Source organism: Salvelinus alpinus, chromosome 7 (assembly GCF_045679555.1).
Source record: "Salvelinus alpinus chromosome 7, SLU_Salpinus.1, whole genome shotgun sequence".
NCBI classification, from domain to species: Eukaryota; Metazoa; Chordata; class Actinopteri; order Salmoniformes; family Salmonidae; genus Salvelinus; species Salvelinus alpinus.
Genome location: NC_092092.1, coordinates 60,603,141 through 60,626,287, shown reverse-complemented (window position 1 = coordinate 60,626,287; position 23,147 = coordinate 60,603,141). Strand labels below are relative to the sequence as shown.

Sequence of the window (23,147 nt, the reverse complement as noted above, 5' to 3'; positions counted from 1 at the left end):
ACTGTACAACCAGCGACTGTGTCAGCGTGCATGCGCCCGGCCCGCCACAGGCGTCGCTAGAGCGCGATGGGACAAAACACTCCCATAACCCGGACGGCACTGGGACAATTGTGTGCCGCCTCATGGGTCTCCTGGTCACAGCCGGCTGCGATACAGCCCGGGATCTAACCCGGGTCTGTAGCTTACCACACCGCTCGCGTCGCATGCACGAGCGCTGCAAAATACATTTCTACATGTTATTCAGTCATTGCACCCATACTGCTCGCGCAGCACCCATACTGCTCGCGCAGCACCCATACTGCTCGCGCAGCAGCCATACTGCTCGCGCAGCACCCATACTGCTCGCGCAGCACCCATACTGCTCGCGCAGCACCCATACTGCTCGCGCAACTTATTATTTGTAACGCTTTAACTCGCTGCCTCTCCCATCTCCTCATTGGTTTTAGGAGCATATACCCACGTGGGTGATTGAAAGATGAACTGAGGTCCACAATTCAGTCGGTGGTGTTAATGTACCTTGTTAATGTTGGTTGTCAATTGCCATATAAAGTCCAAAGAAGAAGAACCCTGAAGGAGGAGAGATGACTAGAAACAATTCGGAGTAGAGGACCTTGTGCATTTCAGGTAAAATAACAACTTAACATTTATATCCCAGGACAAATTAGCTAGCAACAGCAAGCTAGCTAGCTAAATTGCAAATGTTTAATGCTTTTTGACCTGTCCCCAAATTAATTTAGTTGGTTCCAAGTTTGTTTTGATATTTCAACCTGCGTTTCCTGATCGCGTCTGGTGTAAGGGGACAAAATCAACATGCGCACGATGGTGCACGCCGACTGTCTGGTCAGCATGTTAGACCGCTGCGCAACTCGGGAGGCCTGTACTTAAGGTTTTAAGTATGTCAGTATGACTTCCTGTTGTAGCTATAAACAGGAGACGTTGTCATGGTAACACAGGCCTGCCACAGAACCCCATCCTGTGACATCATCACTCAGCAGAGCACAGCTTCCACCTGGGGAGCCATGGCAACCCAGTAAGCACCCATATCAACAGTCAAAGTGTAGATTACAATACACACACAATCTCCTGTTCTATCCACCATTCCATCGGTCTCTCTCACTCTCTTTGAGAGCCATTTTGTCCTTCTTTGTTACTATAAATAGAGTTGGGGTTAAATAAGTATCTAACCAGCACTAGTTTTCCCATGACATCACTGCTGTTTTATGCTCTGGCTACAGAAAGGATCTCAAAATAGTCAGACCTGTCCAGGAGAGGGAGAGAGAGAAGGAAAGAGTGAAAGAGAATGAGATCATGAGGAAAATAATGTGGTTGTTAATGAATTGAAGATGTTTTTACTTAGGCGTGTAAGTTGGCTCAATTCACTCAACTCATTGTGGCATTACTATACTATGAAAAAGGTTGCCTCTGACCAACACTGGCTGTAAAATCATTGTCAAACTGAATGTCTGTGTGCTGTCATTTTCTAGCTCTCTCCCTCTCTCTAGCTCTCGCTCTCTCTCTCTCCCTCTCGCTCTCTCGCTCCCTCCCTCTAGCTTTCTCTTACTTGCTCTCTCATTCTATTTATCACAGCTCTCTTACACACACACACACACACACACACACACACACACACACACACACACACAGTTGTCTTGTGGTTCTGGCTGATATGGTGAGTGGAGCTGTGCATTACTAGTGACAGCGCGAGGAGAGGCTGCCTGACTCCATAATGTTCTTAAACACGGACTTTTGTTTGTTCACTAAGTTTCAGAGGAACCACAAGCACCTAGTTCTGTGATTCTTTCTGCCTTTGTTTACCCATGGTCCTTTGGGAACCCGTTGAGTGTCTGTGATTCTTTCTGCCTTTGTTTACCCATGGTCCTTTGGGAACCCGTTGAGTGTCTGTGATTCTTTCTGCCTTTGTTTACCCATGGTCCTTTGGGAACCCGTTGAGTGTCTGTGATTCTTTCTGCCTTTGTTTACCCATGGTCCTTTGGGAACCCGTTGAGTGTCTGTGATTCTTTCTGCCTTTGTTTACCCATGGTCCTTTGGGAACCCGTTGAGTGTCTGTGATTCTTTCTGCCTTTGTTTACCCATGGTCCTTTGGGAACCCGTTGAGTGTCTGTGATTCTTTCTGCCTTTGTTTACCCATGGTCCTTTGGGAACCCGTTGAGTGTCTGTGATTCTTTCTGCCTTTGTTTACCCATGGTCCTTTGGGAACCCGTTGAGTGTCTGTGATTCTTTCTGCCTTTGTTTACCCATGGTCCTTTGGGAACCCGTTGAGTGTCTGTGATTCTTTCTGCCTTTGTTTACCCATGGTCCTTTGGGAACCCGTTGAGTGTCTGTGATTCTTTCTGCCTTTGTTTACCCATGGTCCTTTGGGAACCCGTTGAGTGTCTGTGATTCTTTCTGCCTTTGTTTACCCATGGTCCTTTGGGAACCCGTTGAGTGTCTGTGATTCTTTCTGCCTTTGTTTACCCATGGTCCTTTGGGAACCCGTTGAGTGTCTGTGATTCTTTCTGCCTTTGTTTACCCATGGTCCTTTGGGAACCCGTTGAGTGTCTGTGATTCTTTCTGCCTTTGTTTACCCATGGTCCTTTGGGAACCCGTTGAGTGTCTGTGATTCTTTCTGCCTTTGTTTACCCATGGTCCTTTGGGAACCCGTTGAGTGTCTGTGATTCTTTCTGCCTTTGTTTACCCATGGTCCTTTGGGAACCCGTTGAGTGTCTGTGATTCTTTCTGCCTTTGTTTACCCATGGTCCTTTGGGAACCCGTTGAGTGTCTGTGATTCTTTCTGCCTTTGTTTACCCATGGTCCTTTGGGAACCCGTTGAGTGTCTGTGATTCTTTCTGCCTTTGTTTACCCATGGTCCTTTGGGAACCCGTTGAGTGTCTGTGATTCTTAGACTGATCGTTCCAGATTTTGTTTGTGTGTTTTTTTCTGCTTGAGCGCATATTTGTGATATTCCTGTTAGTGAAGGTCTCCTGAGGAACGCAGACTGTTGCCCTGTTCTTCTCATCTCGTTCTCTTTACTCAGAGTTAGGCTGAGGTCCTGAGTGCCTGCCAGGGTCAAGGCTATGTCTGTCTCTGTCTGTGTGGTGGAGTAATATATATATTTTTACTTTTGGACATTTCCTCTCTCACGCGCTCAGATATATACAAAAACACACACACTGTTTCCTGTCTGATTACCCAGAGTTCCTTTTTCTGTGGCTGATGTTTCCGGCCTTGTGGGTTAAATGGCACCAGTTTGGCATCGGCTGCTTTAATTAAGAATAGTTGCGCGTATGTTTTTGTGTGTGTCATGTCAGTGTAAGCGGAAACTGCCCTGTAGAGTAGAGGCCGATCAGATCAGTGTTCACTGCAAGAGGTGAAGACCAATTCACCTGGTCAACACACTGAGCGTGGTTACATGCACACAATAATATGATGACTGTGGATTGTCAGATTAATATAATAGTTTAAAATGTTCACATGCTTTGCAAGGAGAATAATACGTTTCCATGGAGACATCTGAAATCGGGCTTCCTGATGGGATTTAAATCACCAATCAGAATAAACACTCTACCACAGCGACCATGTAATTTTGGGGAAACCTATTTAATTCTGAGTTCAGACATATATATATATATATATACCTTTCACTGACTAAGATAAGCAGAGTAAGGAGCGGCAAGTAGCCTAGTGGTTAACCAAAAGGTCTCTGGTTCAAATCCCTGAGCCGACTTGGTGAAACATCTGTCGGTGTCAAGTATATGTGACTATTTCCATACTCGGCCTACTGCAATAATCAGTTTAATATCCTATTATTAGTGTGCTTGTAAACATCCTCAGCGACTGTATCAGAACATAACTAGAGGTCAATGTGTACTATAGTAGGACAAGCCGTCTCATTACCAGCTCTGTCTGCTTTCCCAATGGCACCCTATTCTCTTTCTAGTGCACTATTGACCAGGGCCCGTAGTGCACTAGATAGGGCATATGTTGCCATTTGGGAGTCACACTGTGACACTTCTAGGCCAGTGGTTCCCAACCTTTTTGGGTTACTGTACCACCACGGTACATTCTGCTCTGCACGGAGTACCCCTGAACTACCTCCTGGTGTGATTTATTTTAACCAGTAAGCCTATGGTCTCATGGTTCTTCTCGAGGTCCCCCTGTGGGTAGTCCTAGTACCCCTGGTTGGGCAACGCTGATCTAGGCCTACATCAGATCAGAGCATCTTTCATGCCCGTGTGATGGCAACTCTTTAAGCTTGGCGACAACTAGGCTAGGACACTGGCTGTAGTGGACATATTTCAATGTCATCCCTGCTTACTATTTACCCTTTTGAGCCAATGCTGCTCCTCCGTGTGATAGCATCTATGTTATCTACAACAATGTGCACTCGGTTTGTGTACGTGTCTGGATGTGTTCACAGTTCACACGAGTGTGTTTGAAATGTGTTTTGCGGTGATGCCAACATACGGTGTTCTCTTGTAGAGGTCGACCGATTAATCGGAATGGCCGATTTTAATTAGGGCCGTTTTCAAAACAATCGGAAATCGGTATTTTTGGACACCGATTTGGCCGATAAAAAAAAAAAATATATATATGTACAGTGGGGAGAACAAGTATTTGATACACTGCCGATTTTGCAGGTTTTCCTACTTACAAAGCATGTAGAGGTCTGTAATTTTTATCATAGGTACACTTCAACTGTGAGAGACGGAATTTAAAACAAAAATCCAGAAAATCACATTGTATGATTTTTAAGTAATTAATTCGCATTTTATTGCATGACATAAGTATTTGATCACCTACCAACCAGTAAGAATTCCGGCTCTCACAGACCTGTTAGTTTTTCTTTAAGAAGCCCTCCTGTTCTCCACTCATTACCTGTATTAACTGAACCTGTTTGAACTCGTTACCTGTATAAAAGACACCTGTCCACCCACTCAATCAAACAGACTCCAACCTCTCCACAATGGCCAAGACCAGAGAGCTGTGTAAGGACATCAGGGATAAAATTGTAGACCTGCACAAGGCTGGGATGGGCTACAGGACAATAGGTAAGCAGCTTGGTGAGAAGGCAACAACTGTTGGCGCAATTATTAGAAAATGGAAGAAGTTCAAGATGACGGTCAATCACCCTCGGTCTGGGGCTCCATGCAAGATCTCACCTCGTGGGGCATCAATGATCATGAGGAAGGTGAGGGATCAGCCCAGAACTACACGGCAGGACCTGGTTAATGACCTGAAGAGAGCTGGGACCACAGTCTCAAAGAAAACCATTAGTAACACACTACGCCGTCATGGATTAAAATCCTGCAGCGCACGCAAGGTCCCCCTGCTCAAGCCAGCGCATGTCCAGGCCCGTCTGAAGTTTGCCAATGACCATCTGGATGATCCAGAGGAGGAATTGGAGAAGGTCATTTGGTCTGATGAGACAAAAATAGAGCTTTTTGGTCTAAACTCCACTCGCCGTGTTTGGAGGAAGAAGAAGGATTAGTACAACCCCAAGAACACCATCCTAACCGTGAAGCTTGGAGGTGGAAAAATCATTCTTTGGGGATGCTTTTCTGCAAAGGGGACAGGATGACTGCACCGTATTGAGGGGAGGATGGATGGGGCCATGCATCGCGAGATCTTGGCCAACAACCTCCTTCCCTCAGTAAGAGCATTGAAGATAGGTCGTGGCTGGGTCTTCCAGCATGACAACGACCCGAAACACACAGCCAGGGCAACTAAGGAGTGGCTCCGTAAGAAGCATCTCAAGGTCCTGGAGTGGCCTAGCCAGTCTCCAGACCTGAACCCAATAGAAAATCTTTGGAGGGAGCTGAAAGTCCGTATTGCCCAGCGACAGCCCCGAAACCTGAAGGATCTGGAGAAGGTCTGTATGGAGGAGTGGGCCAAAATCCCTGCTGCAGTGTGTGCAAACCTGGTCAAGAACTACAGGAAACGTATGATCTCTGTAATTGCAAACAAAGGTTTCTGTACCAAATATTAAGTTCTGCTTTTCTGATGTATCAAATACTTATGTCATGCAATAAAATGCGAATTAATTACTTAAAAATCATACAATGTGATTTTCTGGATTTTTGTTTTAAATTCCATCTCTCACAGTTGAAGTGTACCTATGATAAAAATTACAGACCTCTACATGCTTTGTAAGTAGGAAAACCTGCAAAATCGGCAGTGTATCAAATACTTGTTCTCCCCACTGTATATACACTGCTCAAAAAAATAAAGGGAACACTTAAACAACACAATGTAACTCCAAGTCAATCACACTTCTGTGAAATCAAACTGTCCACACAATAAATTTCACATGCTGTTGTGCAAATGGAATAGACAACAGGTGGAAATTATAGGCTATTAGCAAGACACCCCCAATAAAGGAGTGGTTCCTCAGGTGGTGACCACAGACCACTTCTCAATTCCTATGCTTCCTGGCTGATGTTTTGGTCACTTTTGAATGCTGGCGGTGCTTTCACTCTAGTGGTAGCATGAGACGGAGTCTACAACCCACACAAGTGGCTCAGGTAGTGCAGCTCATCCAGGATGGCACATCAATGTGAGCTGTGGCAAGAAGGTTTGCTGTGTCTGTCAGCGTAGTGTCCAGAGCATGGAGGCGCTACCAGGAGACAGGCCAGTACATCAGGAGACGTGGAGGAGGCCGTAGGAGGGCAACAACCCAGCAGCAGGACCGCTACCTCCGCCTTTGTGCAAGGAGGAGCACTGCCAGACGCCTGCAAAATGACCTCCAGCAGGGCACAAATGTGCATGTGTCTGCTCAAACTGTCAGAAACAGACTCCATGAGGGTGGTATGAGGGCCCAACGTCCACAGTTGGGGGTTGTGCTTACAGCCCAACACCGTGCAGGACGTTTGGCATTTGCCAGAGAACACCAAGATTGGCAAATTCGCCACTGGCGCCCTGTGCTCTTCACAGATGAAAGCAGGGTCACACTGAGCACATGTGACAGAGTCTGGAGACGCTGTGGAGAACGTTCTGCTGCCTGCAACATCCTCCAGCATGACCGGTTTGGCGGTGGGTCAGTCATGGTGTGGGGTGGCATTTCTTTGGGGGGCCGCACAGCCCTCCATGTGCTCGCCAGAGGTAGCCTGACTGCCATTAGGTACCGAGATGAGATCCTCAGACCCCTTGTGAGACCATATGCTGGTGCGGTTGGCCCTGGGTTCCTCCTAATGCAAGACAATGCTAGACCTCATGTGGCTGGAGTGTGTCAGCAGTTCCTGCAAGAGGAAGGCATTGATGCTATGGACTGGCCCGCCCGTTCCCCAGACCTGAATCCAATTGAGCACATCTGGGACATCATGTCTCGCTCCATCCACCAACGCCATGTTGCACCACAGACTGTCCAGGAGTTGGCGGATGCTTCAGTCCAGGTCTGGGACGAGATCCCTCAGGAAACCATCCGCCACCTCATCAGGAGCATGCCCAGGCGTTGTAGGGAGGTCATACAGGCACGTGGAGGCCACACACACTACTGAGCCTCATTTTGACTTGTTCTAAGGACATTACATCAAAGTTGGATCAGCCTGTAGTGTGGTTTTCCACTTTAATTTTGAGTGTGACTCCAAATCCAGACCTCCATGGGTTGATAAATTTGATTTCCATTGATAATTTTTGTGTGATTTTGTTGTCAGCACATTCAACTATGTAAAGAAAAAAGTATTTAATAAGAATATTTCATTCATTCAGATCTAGGATGTGTTATTTTAGTGTTCCCTTTATATTTTTGAGCAGTGTATTTAAAAAAAAATTTCACCTTTTATTTAATCTTTATTTAACTAGGCAAGTCAGTTAAGAACACATTCTTATTTACAATGACGGCCTAGGAACGGTGAGTTAACTGCCTCGTTCAGAGACAGAACGACAGATTTGTATCTTGTCAGCTCGGGGGATTCAATCTTGCAACCTTACAGTTAACTAGTCCAACGCTCTAACCACCTGATTACATTGCACTCCACGAGAAGCCTGCCTGTTACGCGAATGCAGTGGAAGCCAAGGTAAGTTGCTAGCCAGCATTAAACTTATCTTATAAAAAACAATCAATCAATCAATCATAATCACTAGTTAACTACACATGGTTGATGATATTACTAGTTTATGTAGCGTGTCCTGCGTTGCATATAATCGATGAGGTGCGTATCGTTGCTCCAATGTGTACCTAACCATGAACATCAATGCCTTTCTTAAAATCAATACACAGAAGTATATATTTTTAAACCTGCATATTTAGCTAAAAGAAATCCAGGTTAACAGGAAATATTAACCAGGTGAAATTGTGTCACTTCTCTTGCGTTCATTGCACACAGAGTCAGTGTATATGCAACAGTTTGGGCCGCCTAATTTGACATAACATTGAAGGTTGTGCAATGTAACAGGAATATTTAGACTTATGGATGCCACCCGTTGGATAAAATACGGAACGGTTCCGTATTTCACTGAAAGAATAAACCACTTTTTTTTTTTCGAGATGATAGTTTCCGGATTCGACCATATTAATAACCTAAGCCTCGTATGTCTGTGTGTTATTATGTTATAACTAAGTCTATGATTTGATAGAGCAGTCTGACTGAGCGGTGGTAGGCAGCAGCAGGCTCGTAAGCATTTATTCAAACAGCACTTTCCTGCGTTTTGCCAGAAGCTCTTCGCTGTGCTTCAAGCCTATCAACTCCCGAAATTAGGCTGGTGTAACCGATGTGAAATGGCTAGCCAGTTAGCGGGGTGCGCGCTAATAGCGTTTCAAACGTCACTCGCTCTGAGACTTGGAGTAGTTATTCCCCTTGCTCTGCATGGGTAACGCTGCTTCGAGGGTGGCTGTTATTGATGTGTTCCTGGTTCGAGCCCAGGTAGAAGCGAGGAGAGGGATGGAAGCTATACTGTTACACTGGCAATACTAAAGTGCCTATAAGAACATCCAATAGTCAAAGGTTAATGAAGTACAAATGGTATAGAGATAAATAGTCCTATAATTCCTATAACTACAACCTAAAACTTCTTACCTGGGAATATTGAAGACGCATGTTAAAAGGAACCACCAGCTTTCATATGTTCTCATGTTCTGAGCAAGGAACTTAAACATTAGCTTTCTTACATGGCACATATTGCACTTTTACTTTCTTCTCCAACACTTTGTTTTTGCATTATTTAAACCAAATTGAATATGTTTCATTATTTATTTGAGGCTAAATTGATTTTATTGATGTATTATATTAAGTTAAAATAAGTGTTCATTCAGTATTGTTGTAATTGTCATTATTACAAATAAATAAATAAAATTGGCCGATTTAATCGGTATCGGCTTTTTTGGTCCTCCAATAATCGGTATCGGCGTTGAAAAATCATAATCGGTCGACCTCTATTCTCTTGTGATAACATGTAGAGATTTGATAACTGGGCTGTGGCATCTTAAAACATGGCAAAGTAATGGTGTGTGTGTGTTTTGAGGGAGGCTGGGCGACTCCCACTCCATTCCTTTGAAGTGTGTAAGCCACAAGGCCCCGATAAGAACAGGGTTAGTACGGTCATGAAAATCCTGGAAAGGTCATGGAATTTTTAAAATGGGGTTTTTCAGGCCTGGAGAAGTTTTGGACAAGTCATGGAAATTTAATTATTTCTGTTATTTATTTAGGCACAGTTTTTAAACAATTCATCAATCAAATACAAATATCTGCCAGGATCAGAATGACACTTACATTGCAACAGCTGGTAGGCCTATAAAATATAATAGAGAACCGACTAACTAGGTAGCCAGTTCAAAACGTACAGTATCTTGTCACCTAGCTAGCTATCTCTCTAGTCAACTTTTCTAAAAACGTTTCATATGATTCATTTAAACTATTATTTTTGATGAAATTAATGATTCATTTTGCCATTGAATTAGTTGGTAGTTGGTTCCATGGCATTGAATCGAATCAAAATAATAATTTGTGAATCGTGAACATCAATTTTAGGAAAATAAAATTAGATGTAGCCTTTCTTTTGTATTAAGTGGCTTCAACTTGTTTTGTAGATACTTCCAGTTGATTTGGGCAGCCAATGTATGGACGTTGCAACTGCATAGATGCTAGTCAGCATGCAAAGTAAACACTTCCAAGATAAGTATAACTAAACTAGAAAAGGTACATTTCTAAAGAAATTGTGGCCTTTCTTCAGATAAATAAAAAGATTTATAACCTACCATGGCCATTTAATCTTTGATACGTTGAATGAGCAAATTATTTAAAAAGGCAAAAATTATTTGGTTGCAATGTTTTTCATCAAGGGTGGTCGGCCATCTTCCAGGAGAGCTAATGTGTGTGTAGGCTTTTATTCCTGTCCCCCTCAAACAAACCACATTTTAGAAATGAGCTGCTCAACCGGACCTTGATCAACTGGCTCTGAGGTGTTTGAGCAGGGCTGGATCAAAATCCTCCACAGCCAATGGCTCTCCAGACTGAGGAATGACCATTTAGTTTTATACAGATATTCTAGTTTGTGGGGGGGGGGGGTTTAAGTGGCTTGCTCAATGACAGGACATTGTACATGGGATCAGAGAGCATCCACCCACTGTCTTTCACATTCCTCATACTTTTTTATATGTACCTGGAGACGCCGCCCATTGTGAGTCATGGAAATGTTAAAACATCTTCAATGTAAATCCCTGTTTAGGGGACCTGCTTGGTTTTGGTACTGGTTCTGACCGACATTTTCACTAAAATCCATCTGTAGACACTGTAGATTAAAATGGCTTGCATTGAGCAATCACACTGGTTCCCACAGACATAGAAGTATATTTTTTGAGCCTGTGTGATGTAGGATGTGAAATCTGAAACCACTTGAAGCTGGGATGTGTCTCTTAACTTTTTTAATTTGTTATTCGACTGTCCTCCATCTCCTGGCTGAACCCTACGTCACAGCCTTTGACAAAGCACATACCAGCGATCCTTACATCGCAGGACAGATCGGTTTAATCAATATAACACATTCAGAAATTGATTTATAGCCATTAATCTAAAATACTTCATTGATTTTTAAGAAAAACACTTTCTGTGATTAATATGAGATGAAAGGTGAGTTCCTAACACGCTACCCAAACCGGATGTGTCGCGTGCGCGACCATCGCAAAATAAATGTACACATACATGTTATTCAATCATTGCACCCACACTGCTTGCGCGTGCCAACGAGCGTCTGCGTTGCCGCCATATATTGCCTAAAGAAGATGAAGCCTGAAGGAGGAGAGATGACTAGAAACGATTCGGTTGACCGTTTTATGTGTGGATTAATTGTCAGAGTAGAGGACCTTGTGCATTTCAGGTAAAATAACAACTCAACGTTTTTATCCCAGGACAAATTGGCTAGCAACAGCAAGCCAGCTAAATAAGACAAATTCGCTAGCTAGCTAAATTGCCGTAAATGTTTAATGCTTTTCAACCTGTCACCAAATTAATATAATTGGTTGAGTTTGTTTTGATATTTCAACCTGTGTGTCGTGATCGTGTTTGGTGTGGGGGGACAAAATCAATTTGTGCATGACGCCGGACGTCTGGTTTGGTTCTGGTGTAATTAGTTCAGGAGCCAAGCCAGAACTGTGTGACTTTCACAACGGTAGGAGCAGGTGTTTAGACTTTTAGAAAATATGCTCACACTAAACATACACAAATGCATTTTACAGTTATAAGGAAGGTGAAATGTTGTAGTTAGTGGCTTTATAATTAGATTATTCTATACTTGGAAAGCATATGTCATTTCAAGCGTTTTTCGTACAGTTTTGTTGAATAGGAACGATGTCATAAAACATCATTCATTTTCATATCATATTTGTACTGTGTACTTGAGCTTGTATCCTCAAAAGTGACTACACCTCAGCAATTTATAACTATTTGTAGCAGAACAGTGAGATTTTAACCTTTCTTGGCGTATGCAGCATTATTCATTTTTGTTTACGGTCCTCTCATGATAAATAATTACTTTAGAGGATTACATAGATTACATGTAGTTACATTTAAAAGTTAAGTCATGGAAAAGTCATACAATTCCATCTGTCAAGATGTGTATGAACCCTGTAAGAAATAACAGCCATGGAGACTGAACAATCCTTAAGGGCACAAGCTAATATCAGCCCAATGCCGCAGAAACAGAAGGTTACAGACACAACACAGGGTGATTCCTATTCAGTCTAGCTGCAGACACAGCCATTTAGGTCTGTGATGAGGGTTATAGTCTTTGGTCTCAGCCATCCCAGCCAATCTCAATGTGAGAGAGAAAGTCATCTACAAAAGACTCCCCTGTCACTCTGGCCCAGGTCCAATCAGCTGGGAGGCTCAGGAGAGAGGGAGATACTGGGAGGAGAGAACGGGAAGGAGGGATAGAAGATGTTGAGATGGTGTGCTGTCCGACCTTGTCTGCATACCATTGAGAGGGGGGAAGTGAGAGAGAGAATGGCTAGGCTAATGTAACCTTTTTCTGTTGAAGAGAGCTGATCACTGAAACCTGTGAAAGAAACTAAAGTGAGAGTGTGTGTGTGTGTTCCTCTGTAAGTGTCTTCTCCAGAAGGATGACTATAAAACTGTAGAGGAGGGTTGTGATAGTCAGTGTGTGTTCTGTGACCACTGACCCCCAGTCTCTGGCTGGTTGCTAATTGGCTCCAGATGCTGGAGCATATGTGCAATGTATGTTACTGTACTTTGACTTATCATTTGCTGTGAACCAGGACTAAAATAATTGGTCTCTGGGATAATAAAGATATGTTTGATAGAATGTTTGGAAGCACAGTTATAGAGAGCGTGTATCTCATTTGTGGCTTATTCCAATGGAGTATTAGGCCTACCATATAGGTGCTGATATCTTGACAAATGCATCCTTAGGAAGTGAGGAACTTTTCTTTTTTTCCTTTTTTGGGGGGGGGGGGGGATAGATCAGCTTTAATATTGCAGATACATTGATGGTAGTCAATCTATGTCATTACATGCATCATTTCCTATCTCATATATAGATAGATAGATAGATACACACACACACACACACACACACACACACACACACACACACACACACACACACACACACACACACACACACACACACACACACACACACACACAGTACCAGTCAAAACATTGGACACACCTACTCATTCAAGGATTTCTTTATTTTAACTATTTTCTACATTGTAGAGTAATAGTGAATACATCAAAACTATGAAATAACACACATGGAATCATGTATTAACCAAAAAAGTGTTAAAAGAATCAAAATACATGTTATATTTGAGATTCTTAAAAGTAGCCTCCCTTTGCCTTGATAACAGCTTTACACGCTCTTGGAACTCTAAACCAGCTTCACCCGGAATGCTTTTCCAACCGTCTTGGAACTCTAAACCAGCTTCACCTGGAATGCTTTTCCAACGGTCTTGGAGGAGTTCCCACATATACTGAGCACTTGTTGGCTGCTTTTCCTTCACTCTGTGGTCCAACTCATCACAAACCATCTCAATTGGGTTGAGGTCGGGTGATTGTGGAGGCCAGGTCATCTGTTGCAGCACTCATCACTCTCCTTCTTGGTCAAATAGCCCTAACACAGCCTGGAGGTATGTTGGGTCATTGTCCTGTTGAAAAACAAATGATAGTGCCACTAAGTACAAACCAGATGGGATGGCGTATCGCTGCAGAATGCTGTGGTAGCCATGCTGTTTAAGTGTGCCTTGAATTCTAAATACCAGCAAAGTAACCCCACACCATCACACCTCCTCCTCCATGCTTCACGGTGGGAACCACACATGCAGAGATCATCCTTCCACCTACTTTTCGTCACAAAGACAGCGGTTGGAACCAAAAATCTCTAATTTGGACTCATCAGACCAAAGGACAGATTTCGACCAGTCTAATGTCCATTGCTCGTGTTTCTTGGCCCAATCAAGTCTCTTCTTCTTATTGGTGGTCCTATAATAGTGGTTTCTTTGCAGCAATTTGACCAATGCCTGATTCACGCAGTCTCTTCTGAACAGTTGATGTTGAGATGTCTGCTACTTGAACTCTGTGAAACATTTATTTGGGCTGCAATTTCTAAGGCTGTTAAAGCAATGATGGACTGTTGTTTCTCTTTGCTTATATGAGCTGTTCTCGCCATAATATGGACTTGGTATTTTACCAAATAGGCCTATCTTCTGTATCTGACCCCTTTGTCACAACACAACTGATTGGCTCAAACACATTAAAAAGGAAAGAAGTTTCACAAATGAACTTTTATCAAAGCACACCTGTGAATTGAAATGCATTCCAGGTGACTACCTCATGAAGCTGGTTTAGAGTGGGCAAAGCTGTCACCAAGGCAGAGAGTGGTAACTTTGAAGAATCTCAAATATAAAATATATTTACCACTTTTTTGGTTACTACATGATTCCACATGTGTTACTTCATAGTTTTGATGTCTTCACTTTTATTCTACAATGTAGAAAATAGTACAAATAAAGAAAAACCCTTGAATGAGTAGGTGTGTCCAAACCTCTATATAAACACACACCACGTGTAATAAAACATTTCTGTAGCATTGAAGGGCCCCAATAACATAGTGCCCTCCGTCATTCTTAAATGGAAGAAGTTTGGAACCACTAAGACTCTTCCTAGAGCTAGTCGCACGGCCAGACGGAAGCCTCTCCTCAGTAGAAGGCACATGACAGCCTGCTTGCCAAAAGGCACCTAAAGAACTCAGACCATGAGAAACAAGGTTCTCTGGTCTGTTGAAACCAAGATTGAACTATTTTGCCTGAATGCCAAGCGTCATGTCTGGAGGAAACCTGGCACCATCCCTACGGTGAAGCATGGTGGTGGCAGCATCATGCTGTGGGGATGTTTTTCAGTGGCAGGGAGACTAGTCAGGATCGAGGGAAAGAGGAATTGCACAAAGTAGAGAGAGACCCTTGATGAAAACCTGCTCCAGAGCGCTCAAGCCCTCAGACTGGGGTGAAGGTTCACCTTCCAACAGGACAAAGATCCTAAGCACACAGCCAAGACAATATATTATACAGTATATTTTACAATCGTTTTTTTTTTGTCCCATCCTTCAGCTACCCTCAACCCCTCTCATTTATTTCCAAAGACCATCCAGTTTTGATTTCTATTTGACATATATTTTTCAACTGTGCTGGAAGTGAGCAACTTTCCCAAAAGCTTTATCTTTTTGTGTGTCTGTAATCTTCAGCACCCCCTGGTGTTGGACAGTGGTAATACGTGAGATGCTGCCATCACCAGGACATTAATTGGTGTAGCCTGACACCTTGTGGCAAAAATGTGCAAGTGCAAATGTATTGTGATTCTGCTATAAACCTGTCTAAAAGTCTGGAATCTTATAATATCAATCCCAGCAGGTTAGAAAGTTTCAGATGATCCATAACTTGATACTAGAGGAATTAGTGAGCTAATCTCCATATACATGTTGTATATTGATCCAGTGTGATGTGGAACAGTCAGTGTTTACTGAAGTGATCCTGTAGAGTGATCGTGATCTATCTGTAGCCTACATTCCCCTCTGTGCTACTGTGATCAATGCCCTAATAATGACCTCGTAGAGATTATCCAGCCTAATCCTAATTTATCCTTTCATCTCTCCCACTCCCTCCCGTTTTTGTCCCTTCTATCTCCCCATCTACCTCATTGTCCCTCTTTTCTCCTGTTTGATCTCCCCATTTCTTTCTCCTCCTATCTGTCTTTCCCTCATTCTCCCATCCTCCCCCCACTCCCCTGTACAGAATATCAAACGGCTGTTTCCTGATGAGGTAGGTTGTGTGCGATCCAACATTGTCTCAGTGATCTGACTGTCTTGGTTGCATGTCACCCTACCCTGTAGCCCACCTCTAACCCCCTGCCCCTCCAACACTAACACCCCATAATAACACAGCCATGTAGCTGTCTGTTGGTTCAACACATGTGGACAGCACATGTGTTACCTTCCTTTATTATTCCTGTCTGCCTCCCTGGCTCCCCTCAGTGGTCTGTCTAAGGCACTGCATTGTAAATAAGAATTGTAAATAAGAATTTGTTCTTAACTGACCTGCCTAGTTAAATAAAGGTTGGGTCTCGGGTGGATGTTGGGGGGGGGGTATAATTAGCTCTGTTGCACATGGCTTGCCAGCTACCTTTGTTTGTGGCTTGCCAGCTACCTTTGTTTGTGGCTTGCCAGCTACCTTTGTTTGTGAACATAGCATGTCCCTAACCCTAATGGGTCATCATCCATGCTTCACACAGCTCCTGTGTCATTGTGCAGCTACTTACCAGTGCTCTGGTGTCCCTGCGCTGGCATCTTCACACTGTCAGCAGCTATACAGGCAATAATTAGTGTTTTACTCTGTACAATAATTAGTGTTTTACTCTGTACAATAATTAGTGTTTTACTCTGTACAATAATTAGTGTTTTACTCTGTACACTAGAATGAGATGAAGGAGGATCAGATGTCCTTGCCAACTGTTTGGAGGAAACTGTGATGTTCATGTCACTCTGATCCTGTTTCATCTTGTTCACACATGAATGTCAGCTCTCTGTCAGCTCCAGCCAAGGTGTTTCACAGTGATATTTAGTCGTCCATGATGTCTGAACGTCCACTGGAGTCTGATGCCCAATCCCAAATCAACTCCTACCTTGCCCTGACCTATCCAATCCAAGGGGTCAGGTTGATCTGGAATAACCCTAATATGACCCTGTGTGACCTCTGACCCCTGGCATTTGACCCCCTGCAGTTGGAGCGTTTCACCAGCATGAGGATGAAGAAGGACAAGGAGAAGCCTCATGCACCTGCACAGCGCCACTCCAGCACTGCCCACTACGAGGTGCCTGTCCAGGAGACCATGCTGCACGACCATCCTGACGAATACGTACTGGAACTCTTCGAACAGATGCTGGTGAGAGAGAGGGTTAAACACCGAGATACTGACTCTGTAGAGGCTGGTGAGAGAGAGGGTTAAACACTGAGATACTGACTTTGTAGAGGCAGGTGAGAGAGAGGGTTAAACACAGAGATACTGACTTTGTAGAGGCTGGTGAGAGAGAGGGTTAAACACCGAGATACTGACTCTGTAGAGGCTGGTGAGAGAGAGGGTTAAACACCGAGATACTGACTCTGTAGAGGCTGGTGAGAGAGAGGGTTAAACACCGAGATACTGACTCTGTAGAGGCTGGTGAGAGAGAGGGTTAAACACTGAGATACTGACTTTGTAGAGGCAGGTGAGAGAGAGGGTTAAACACAGAGATACTGACTTTGTAGAGGCTGGTGAGAGAGAGGGTTAAACACCGAGATACTGACTCTGTAGAGGCTGGTGAGAGAGAGGGTTAAACACCGAGATACTGACTCTGTAGAGGCTGGTGAGAGAGAGGGTTAAACACCGAGATACTGACTCTGTAGAGGCTGGTGAGAGAGAGGGTTAAACACCGAGATACTGACTCTGTAGAGGCTGGTGAGAGAGAGGGTTAAACACCGAGATACTGACTCTGTAGAGGCTGGTGAGAGAGAGGGTTAAACACCGAGATACTGACTCTGTAGATGCTGGTGAGAGAGAGGGTTAAACACCGAGATACTGACTCTGTAGATGCTGGTGAGAGAGAGGGTTAAACACTGAGATACTGACTCTGTAGAGGCTGGTGAGAGAGAGGGTTAAACACCGAGATACTGACTCTGTAGAGGCTGGTGAGAGAGAGGGTTAAACACCGAGATACTGACTCTGTAGAGGCTGGTGAGAGAGAGGGTTAAACACCGAGATACTGACTCTGTAGATGCTGGTGAGAGAGAGGGTTAAACACCGAGATACTGACTCTGTAGATGCTGGTGAGAGAGAGGGTTAAACACCGAGATACTGACTCTGTAGATGCTGGTGAGAGAGAGGGTTAAACACCGAGATACTGACTCTGTAGATGCTGGTGAGAGAGAGGGTTAAACACCGAGATACTGACTCTGTAGATGCTGGTGAGGGAGAGGGTTAAACACCGAGATCCTGACTCTGTAGATGCTGGTGAGAGAGAGGGTTAAACACCGAGATACTGACTCTGTAGATGCTGGTGAGAGAGAGGGTTAAACACCGAGATACTGACTCTGTAGATGCTGGTGAGAGAGAGGGTTAAACACCGAGATACTGACTCTGTAGATGCTGGTGAGAGAGAGGGTTAAACACCGAGATACTGACTCTGTAGATGCTGGTGAGAGAGAGGGTTAAACACTGAGATACTGACTCTGTAGAGGCTGGTGAGAGAGAGGGTTAAACACCGAGATACTGACTCTGTAGAGGCTGGTGAGAGAGAGGGTTAAACACCGAGATACTGACTCTGTAGATGCTGGTGAGAGAGAGGGTTAAACACCGAGATACTGACTCTGTAGATGCTGGTGAGAGAGAGGGTTAAACACTGAGATACTGACTCTGTAGAGGCTGGTGAGAGAGAGGGTTAAACACCGAGATACTGACTGTAGATGCTGGTGAGAGAGAGGGTTAAACACTGAGATACTGACTCTGTAGATGCTGGTGAGAGAGAGGGTTAAACACCGAGATACTGACTCTGTAGAGGCTGGTGAGAGAGAGGGTTAAACACAGAGATACTGACTCTGTAGATGCTGGTGAGAGAGAGGGTTAAACACCGAGATACTGACTCTGTAGAGGCTGGTGAGAGAGAGGGTTAAACACCGAGATACTGACTCTGTAGAGGCTGGTAAGAGAGAGGGTTAAACACCGAGATACTGACTCTGTAGATGCTGGTGAGAGAGAGGGTTAAACACCGAGATACTGACTCTGTAGATGCTGGTGAGAGAGAGGGTTAAACACTGAGATACTGACTCTGTAGAGGCTGGTGAGAGAGAGGGTTAAACACCGAGATACTGACTCTGTAGAGGCTGGTGAGAGAGAGGGTTAAACACCGAGATACTGACTCTGTAGAGGCTGGTGAGAGAGAGGGTTAAACACCGAGATACTGACTCTGTAGATGCTGGTGAGAGAGAGGGTTAAACACCGAGATACTGACTCTGTAGAGGCTGGTGAGAGAGAGGGTTAAACACCGAGATACTGACTCTGTAGAGGCTGGTGAGAGAGAGGGTTAAACACCGAGATACTGACTCTGTAGAGGCTGGTGAGAGAGAGGGTTAAACACCGAGATACTGACTCTGTAGATGCTGGTGAGAGAGAGGGTTAAACACCGAGATACTGACTCTGTAGATGCTGGTGAGAGAGAGGGTTAAACACCGAGATACTGACTCTGTAGAGGCTGGTGAGAGAGAGGGTTAAACACTGAGATACTGACTCTGTAGAGGCTGGTGAGAGAGAGGGTTAAACACCGAGATACTGACTCTGTAGAGGCTGGTGAGAGAGAGGGTTAAACACAGAGATACTGACTCTGTAGATGCTGGTGAGAGAGAGGGTTAAACACCGAGATACTGACTCTGTAGATGCTGGTGAGAGAGAGGGTTAAACACCGAGATACTGACTCTGTAGATGCTGGTGAGAGAGAGGGTTAAACACCGAGATACTGACTCTGTAGATGCTGGTGAGAGAGAGGGTTAAACACCGAGATCCTGACTCTGTAGATGCTGGTGAGAGAGAGGGTTAAACACCGAGATACTGACTCTGTAGATGCTGGTGAGAGAGAGGGTTAAACACCGAGATACTGACTCTGTAGATGCTGGTGAGAGAGAGGGTTAAACACCGAGATACTGACTCTGTAGAGGCTGGTGAGAGAGAGGGTTAAACACCGAGATACTGACTCTGTAGAGGCTGGTGAGAGAGAGGGTTAAACACCGAGATACTGACTCTGTAGAGGCTGGTGAGAGAGAGGGTTAAACACCGAGATACTGACTCTGTAGATGCTGGTGAGAGAGAGGGTTAAACACCGAGATACTGAATCTGTAGATGCTGGTGAGAGAGAGGGTTAAACACTGAGATACTGACTCTGTAGAGGCTGGTGAGAGAGAGGGTTAAACACCGAGATACTGACTGTAGAGGCTGGTGAGAGAGAGGGTTAAACACTGAGATACTGACTCTGTAGAGGCTGGTGAGAGAGAGGGTTAAACACTGAGATACTGACTCTGTAGATGCTGGTGAGAGAGAGGGTTAAACACCGAGATACTGACTCTGTAGATGCTGGTGAGAGAGAGGGTTAAACACTGAGATACTGACTCTGGAGAGGCTGGTGAGAGAGAGGGTTAAACACCGAGATACTGACTCTGTAGAGGCTGGTGAGAGAGAGGGTTAAACACCGAGATACTGACTCTGTAGATGCTGGTGAGAGAGAGGGTTAAACACCGAGATACTGACTCTGTAGAGGCTGGTGAGAGAGAGGGTTAAACACCGAGATACTGACTCTGTAGATGCTGGTGAGAGAGAGGGTTAAACACCGAGATACTGACTCTGTAGATGCTGGTGAGAGAGGGTTAAACACCGAGATACTGACTCTGTAGAGGCTGGTGAGAGAGAGGGTTAAACACCGAGATACTGACTCTGTAGATGCTGGTGAGAGAGAGGGTTAAACACCGAGATACTGACTCTGTAGATGCTGGTGAGGGAGAGGGTTAAACACCGAGATCCTGACTCTGTAGATGCTGGTGAGAGAGAGGGTTAAACACCGAGATACTGACTCTGTAGATGCTGGTGAGAGAGAGGGTTAAACACCGAGATACTGACTCTGTAGATGCTGGTGAGAGAGAGGGTTAAACACCGAGATACTGACTCTGTAGATGCTGGTGAGAGAGAGGGTTAAACACCGAGATACTGACTCTGTAGATGCTGGTGAGAGAGAGGGTTAAACACCGAGATACTGACTCTGTAGAGGCTGGTGAGAGAGAGGGTTAAACACCGAGATACTGACTCTGTAGAGGCTGGTGAGAGAGAGGGTTAAACACCGAGATACTGACTCTGTAGATGCTGGTGAGAGAGAGGGTTAAACACCGAGATACTGACTCTGTAGATGCTGGTGAGAGAGAGGGTTAAACACTGAGATACTGACTCTGTAGAGGCTGGTGAGAGAGAGGGTTAAACACCGAGATACTGACTGTAGATGCTGGTGAGAGAGAGGGTTAAACACTGAGATACTGACTCTGTAGATGCTGGTGAGAGAGAGGGTTAAACACCGAGATACTGACTCTGTAGAGGCTGGTGAGAGAGAGGGTTAAACACAGAGATACTGACTCTGTAGATGCTGGTGAGAGAGAGGGTTAAACACCGAGATACTGACTCTGTAGAGGCTGGTGAGAGAGAGGGTTAAACACCGAGATACTGACTCTGTAGAGGCTGGTAAGAGAGAGGGTTAAACACCGAGATACTGACTCTGTAGATGCTGGTGAGAGAGAGGGTTAAACACCGAGATACTGACTCTGTAGATGCTGGTGAGAGAGAGGGTTAAACACCGAGATACTGACTCTGTAGATGCTGGTGAGAGAGAGGGTTAAACACTGAGATACTGACTCTGTAGAGGCTGGTGAGAGAGAGGGTTAAACACCGAGATACTGACTGTAGATGCTGGTGAGAGAGAGGGTTAAACACTGAGATACTGACTCTGTAGATGCTGGTGAGAGAGAGGGTTAAACACCGAGATACTGACTCTGTAGAGGCTGGTGAGAGAGAGGGTTAAACACAGAGATACTGACTCTGTAGATGCTGGTGAGAGAGAGGGTTAAACACCGAGATACTGACTCTGTAGAGGCTGGTGAGAGAGAGGGTTAAACACCGAGATACTGACTCTGTAGAGGCTGGTAAGAGAGAGGGTTAAACACCGAGATACTGACTCTGTAGATGCTGGTGAGAGAGAGGGTTAAACACCGAGATACTGACTCTGTAGATGCTGGTGAGAGAGAGGGTTAAACACTGAGATACTGACTCTGTAGAGGCTGGTGAGAGAGAGGGTTAAACACCGAGATACTGACTCTGTAGAGGCTGGTGAGAGAGAGGGTTAAACACCGAGATACTGACTCTGTAGAGGCTGGTGAGAGAGAGGGTTAAACACCGAGATACTGACTCTGTAGATGCTGGTGAGAGAGAGGGTTAAACACCGAGATACTGACTCTGTAGAGGCTGGTGAGAGAGAGGGTTAAACACCGAGATACTGACTCTGTAGAGGCTGGTGAGAGAGAGGGTTAAACACCGAGATACTGACTCTGTAGAGGCTGGTGAGAGAGAGGGTTAAACACCGAGATACTGACTCTGTAGATGCTGGTGAGAGAGAGGGTTAAACACCGAGATACTGACTCTGTAGATGCTGGTGAGAGAGAGGGTTAAACACCGAGATACTGACTCTGTAGAGGCTGGTGAGAGAGAGGGTTAAACACCGAGATACTGACTCTGTAGAGGCTGGTGAGAGAGAGGGTTAAACACCGAGATACTGACTCTGTAGAGGCTGGTGAGAGAGAGGGTTAAACACCGAGATACTGACTCTGTAGATGCTGGTGAGAGAGAGGGTTAAACACCGAGATACTGACTCTGTAGATGCTGGTGAGAGAGAGGGTTAAACACCGAGATACTGACTCTGTAGATGCTGGTGAGAGAGAGGGTTAAACACCGAGATACTGACTCTGTAGATGCTGGTGAGAGAGAGGGTTAAACACCGAGATACTGACTCTGTAGATGCTGGTGAGAGAGAGGGTTAAACACCGAGATACTGACTCTGTAGATGCTGGTGAGAGAGAGGGTTAAACACCGAGATACTGACTCTGTAGATGCTGGTGAGAGAGAGGGTTAAACACCGAGATACTGACTCTGTAGAGGCTGGTGAGAGAGAGGGTTAAACACCGAGATACTGACTCTGTAGAGGCTGGTGAGAGAGAGGGTTAAACACAGAGATACTGACTCTGTAGAGGCTGGTGAGAGAGAGGGTTAAACACCGAGATACTGACTCTGTAGATGCTGGTGAGAGAGGGTTAAACACCGAGATACTGACTCTGTAGAGGCTGGTGAGAGAGAGGGTTAAACACCGAGATACTGACTCTGTAGATGCTGGTGAGAGAGAGGGTTAAACACCGAGATACTGACTCTGTAGATGCTGGTGAGGGAGAGGGTTAAACACCGAGATCCTGACTCTGTAGATGCTGGTGAGAGAGAGGGTTAAACACCGAGATACTGACTCTGTAGATGCTGGTGAGAGAGAGGGTTAAACACCGAGATACTGACTCTGTAGATGCTGGTGAGAGAGAGGGTTAAACA

General features: G+C 44.9%; 1 protein-coding gene across 2 annotated transcripts in view; it reads left to right on the top strand.

Moving 5' to 3' along the window:
• The window catches only part of LOC139581391 (protein diaphanous homolog 1-like), a 93,448-nt gene that overhangs the window by 26,014 nt on the left and 44,287 nt on the right, over nucleotides 1–23,147 (top strand). The window contains exons 2-3 of one of the 2 annotated variants that reach the window (XM_071411106.1): nucleotides 15,737–15,763; nucleotides 16,722–16,883. In XM_071411106.1, the coding sequence (XP_071267207.1) occupies nucleotides 15,737–15,763; nucleotides 16,722–16,883 (189 nt within the window). The remainder of the gene's footprint in view (nucleotides 1–15,736; nucleotides 15,764–16,721; nucleotides 16,884–23,147) is intronic. The other variant, XM_071411108.1, reaches the window with a different exon arrangement.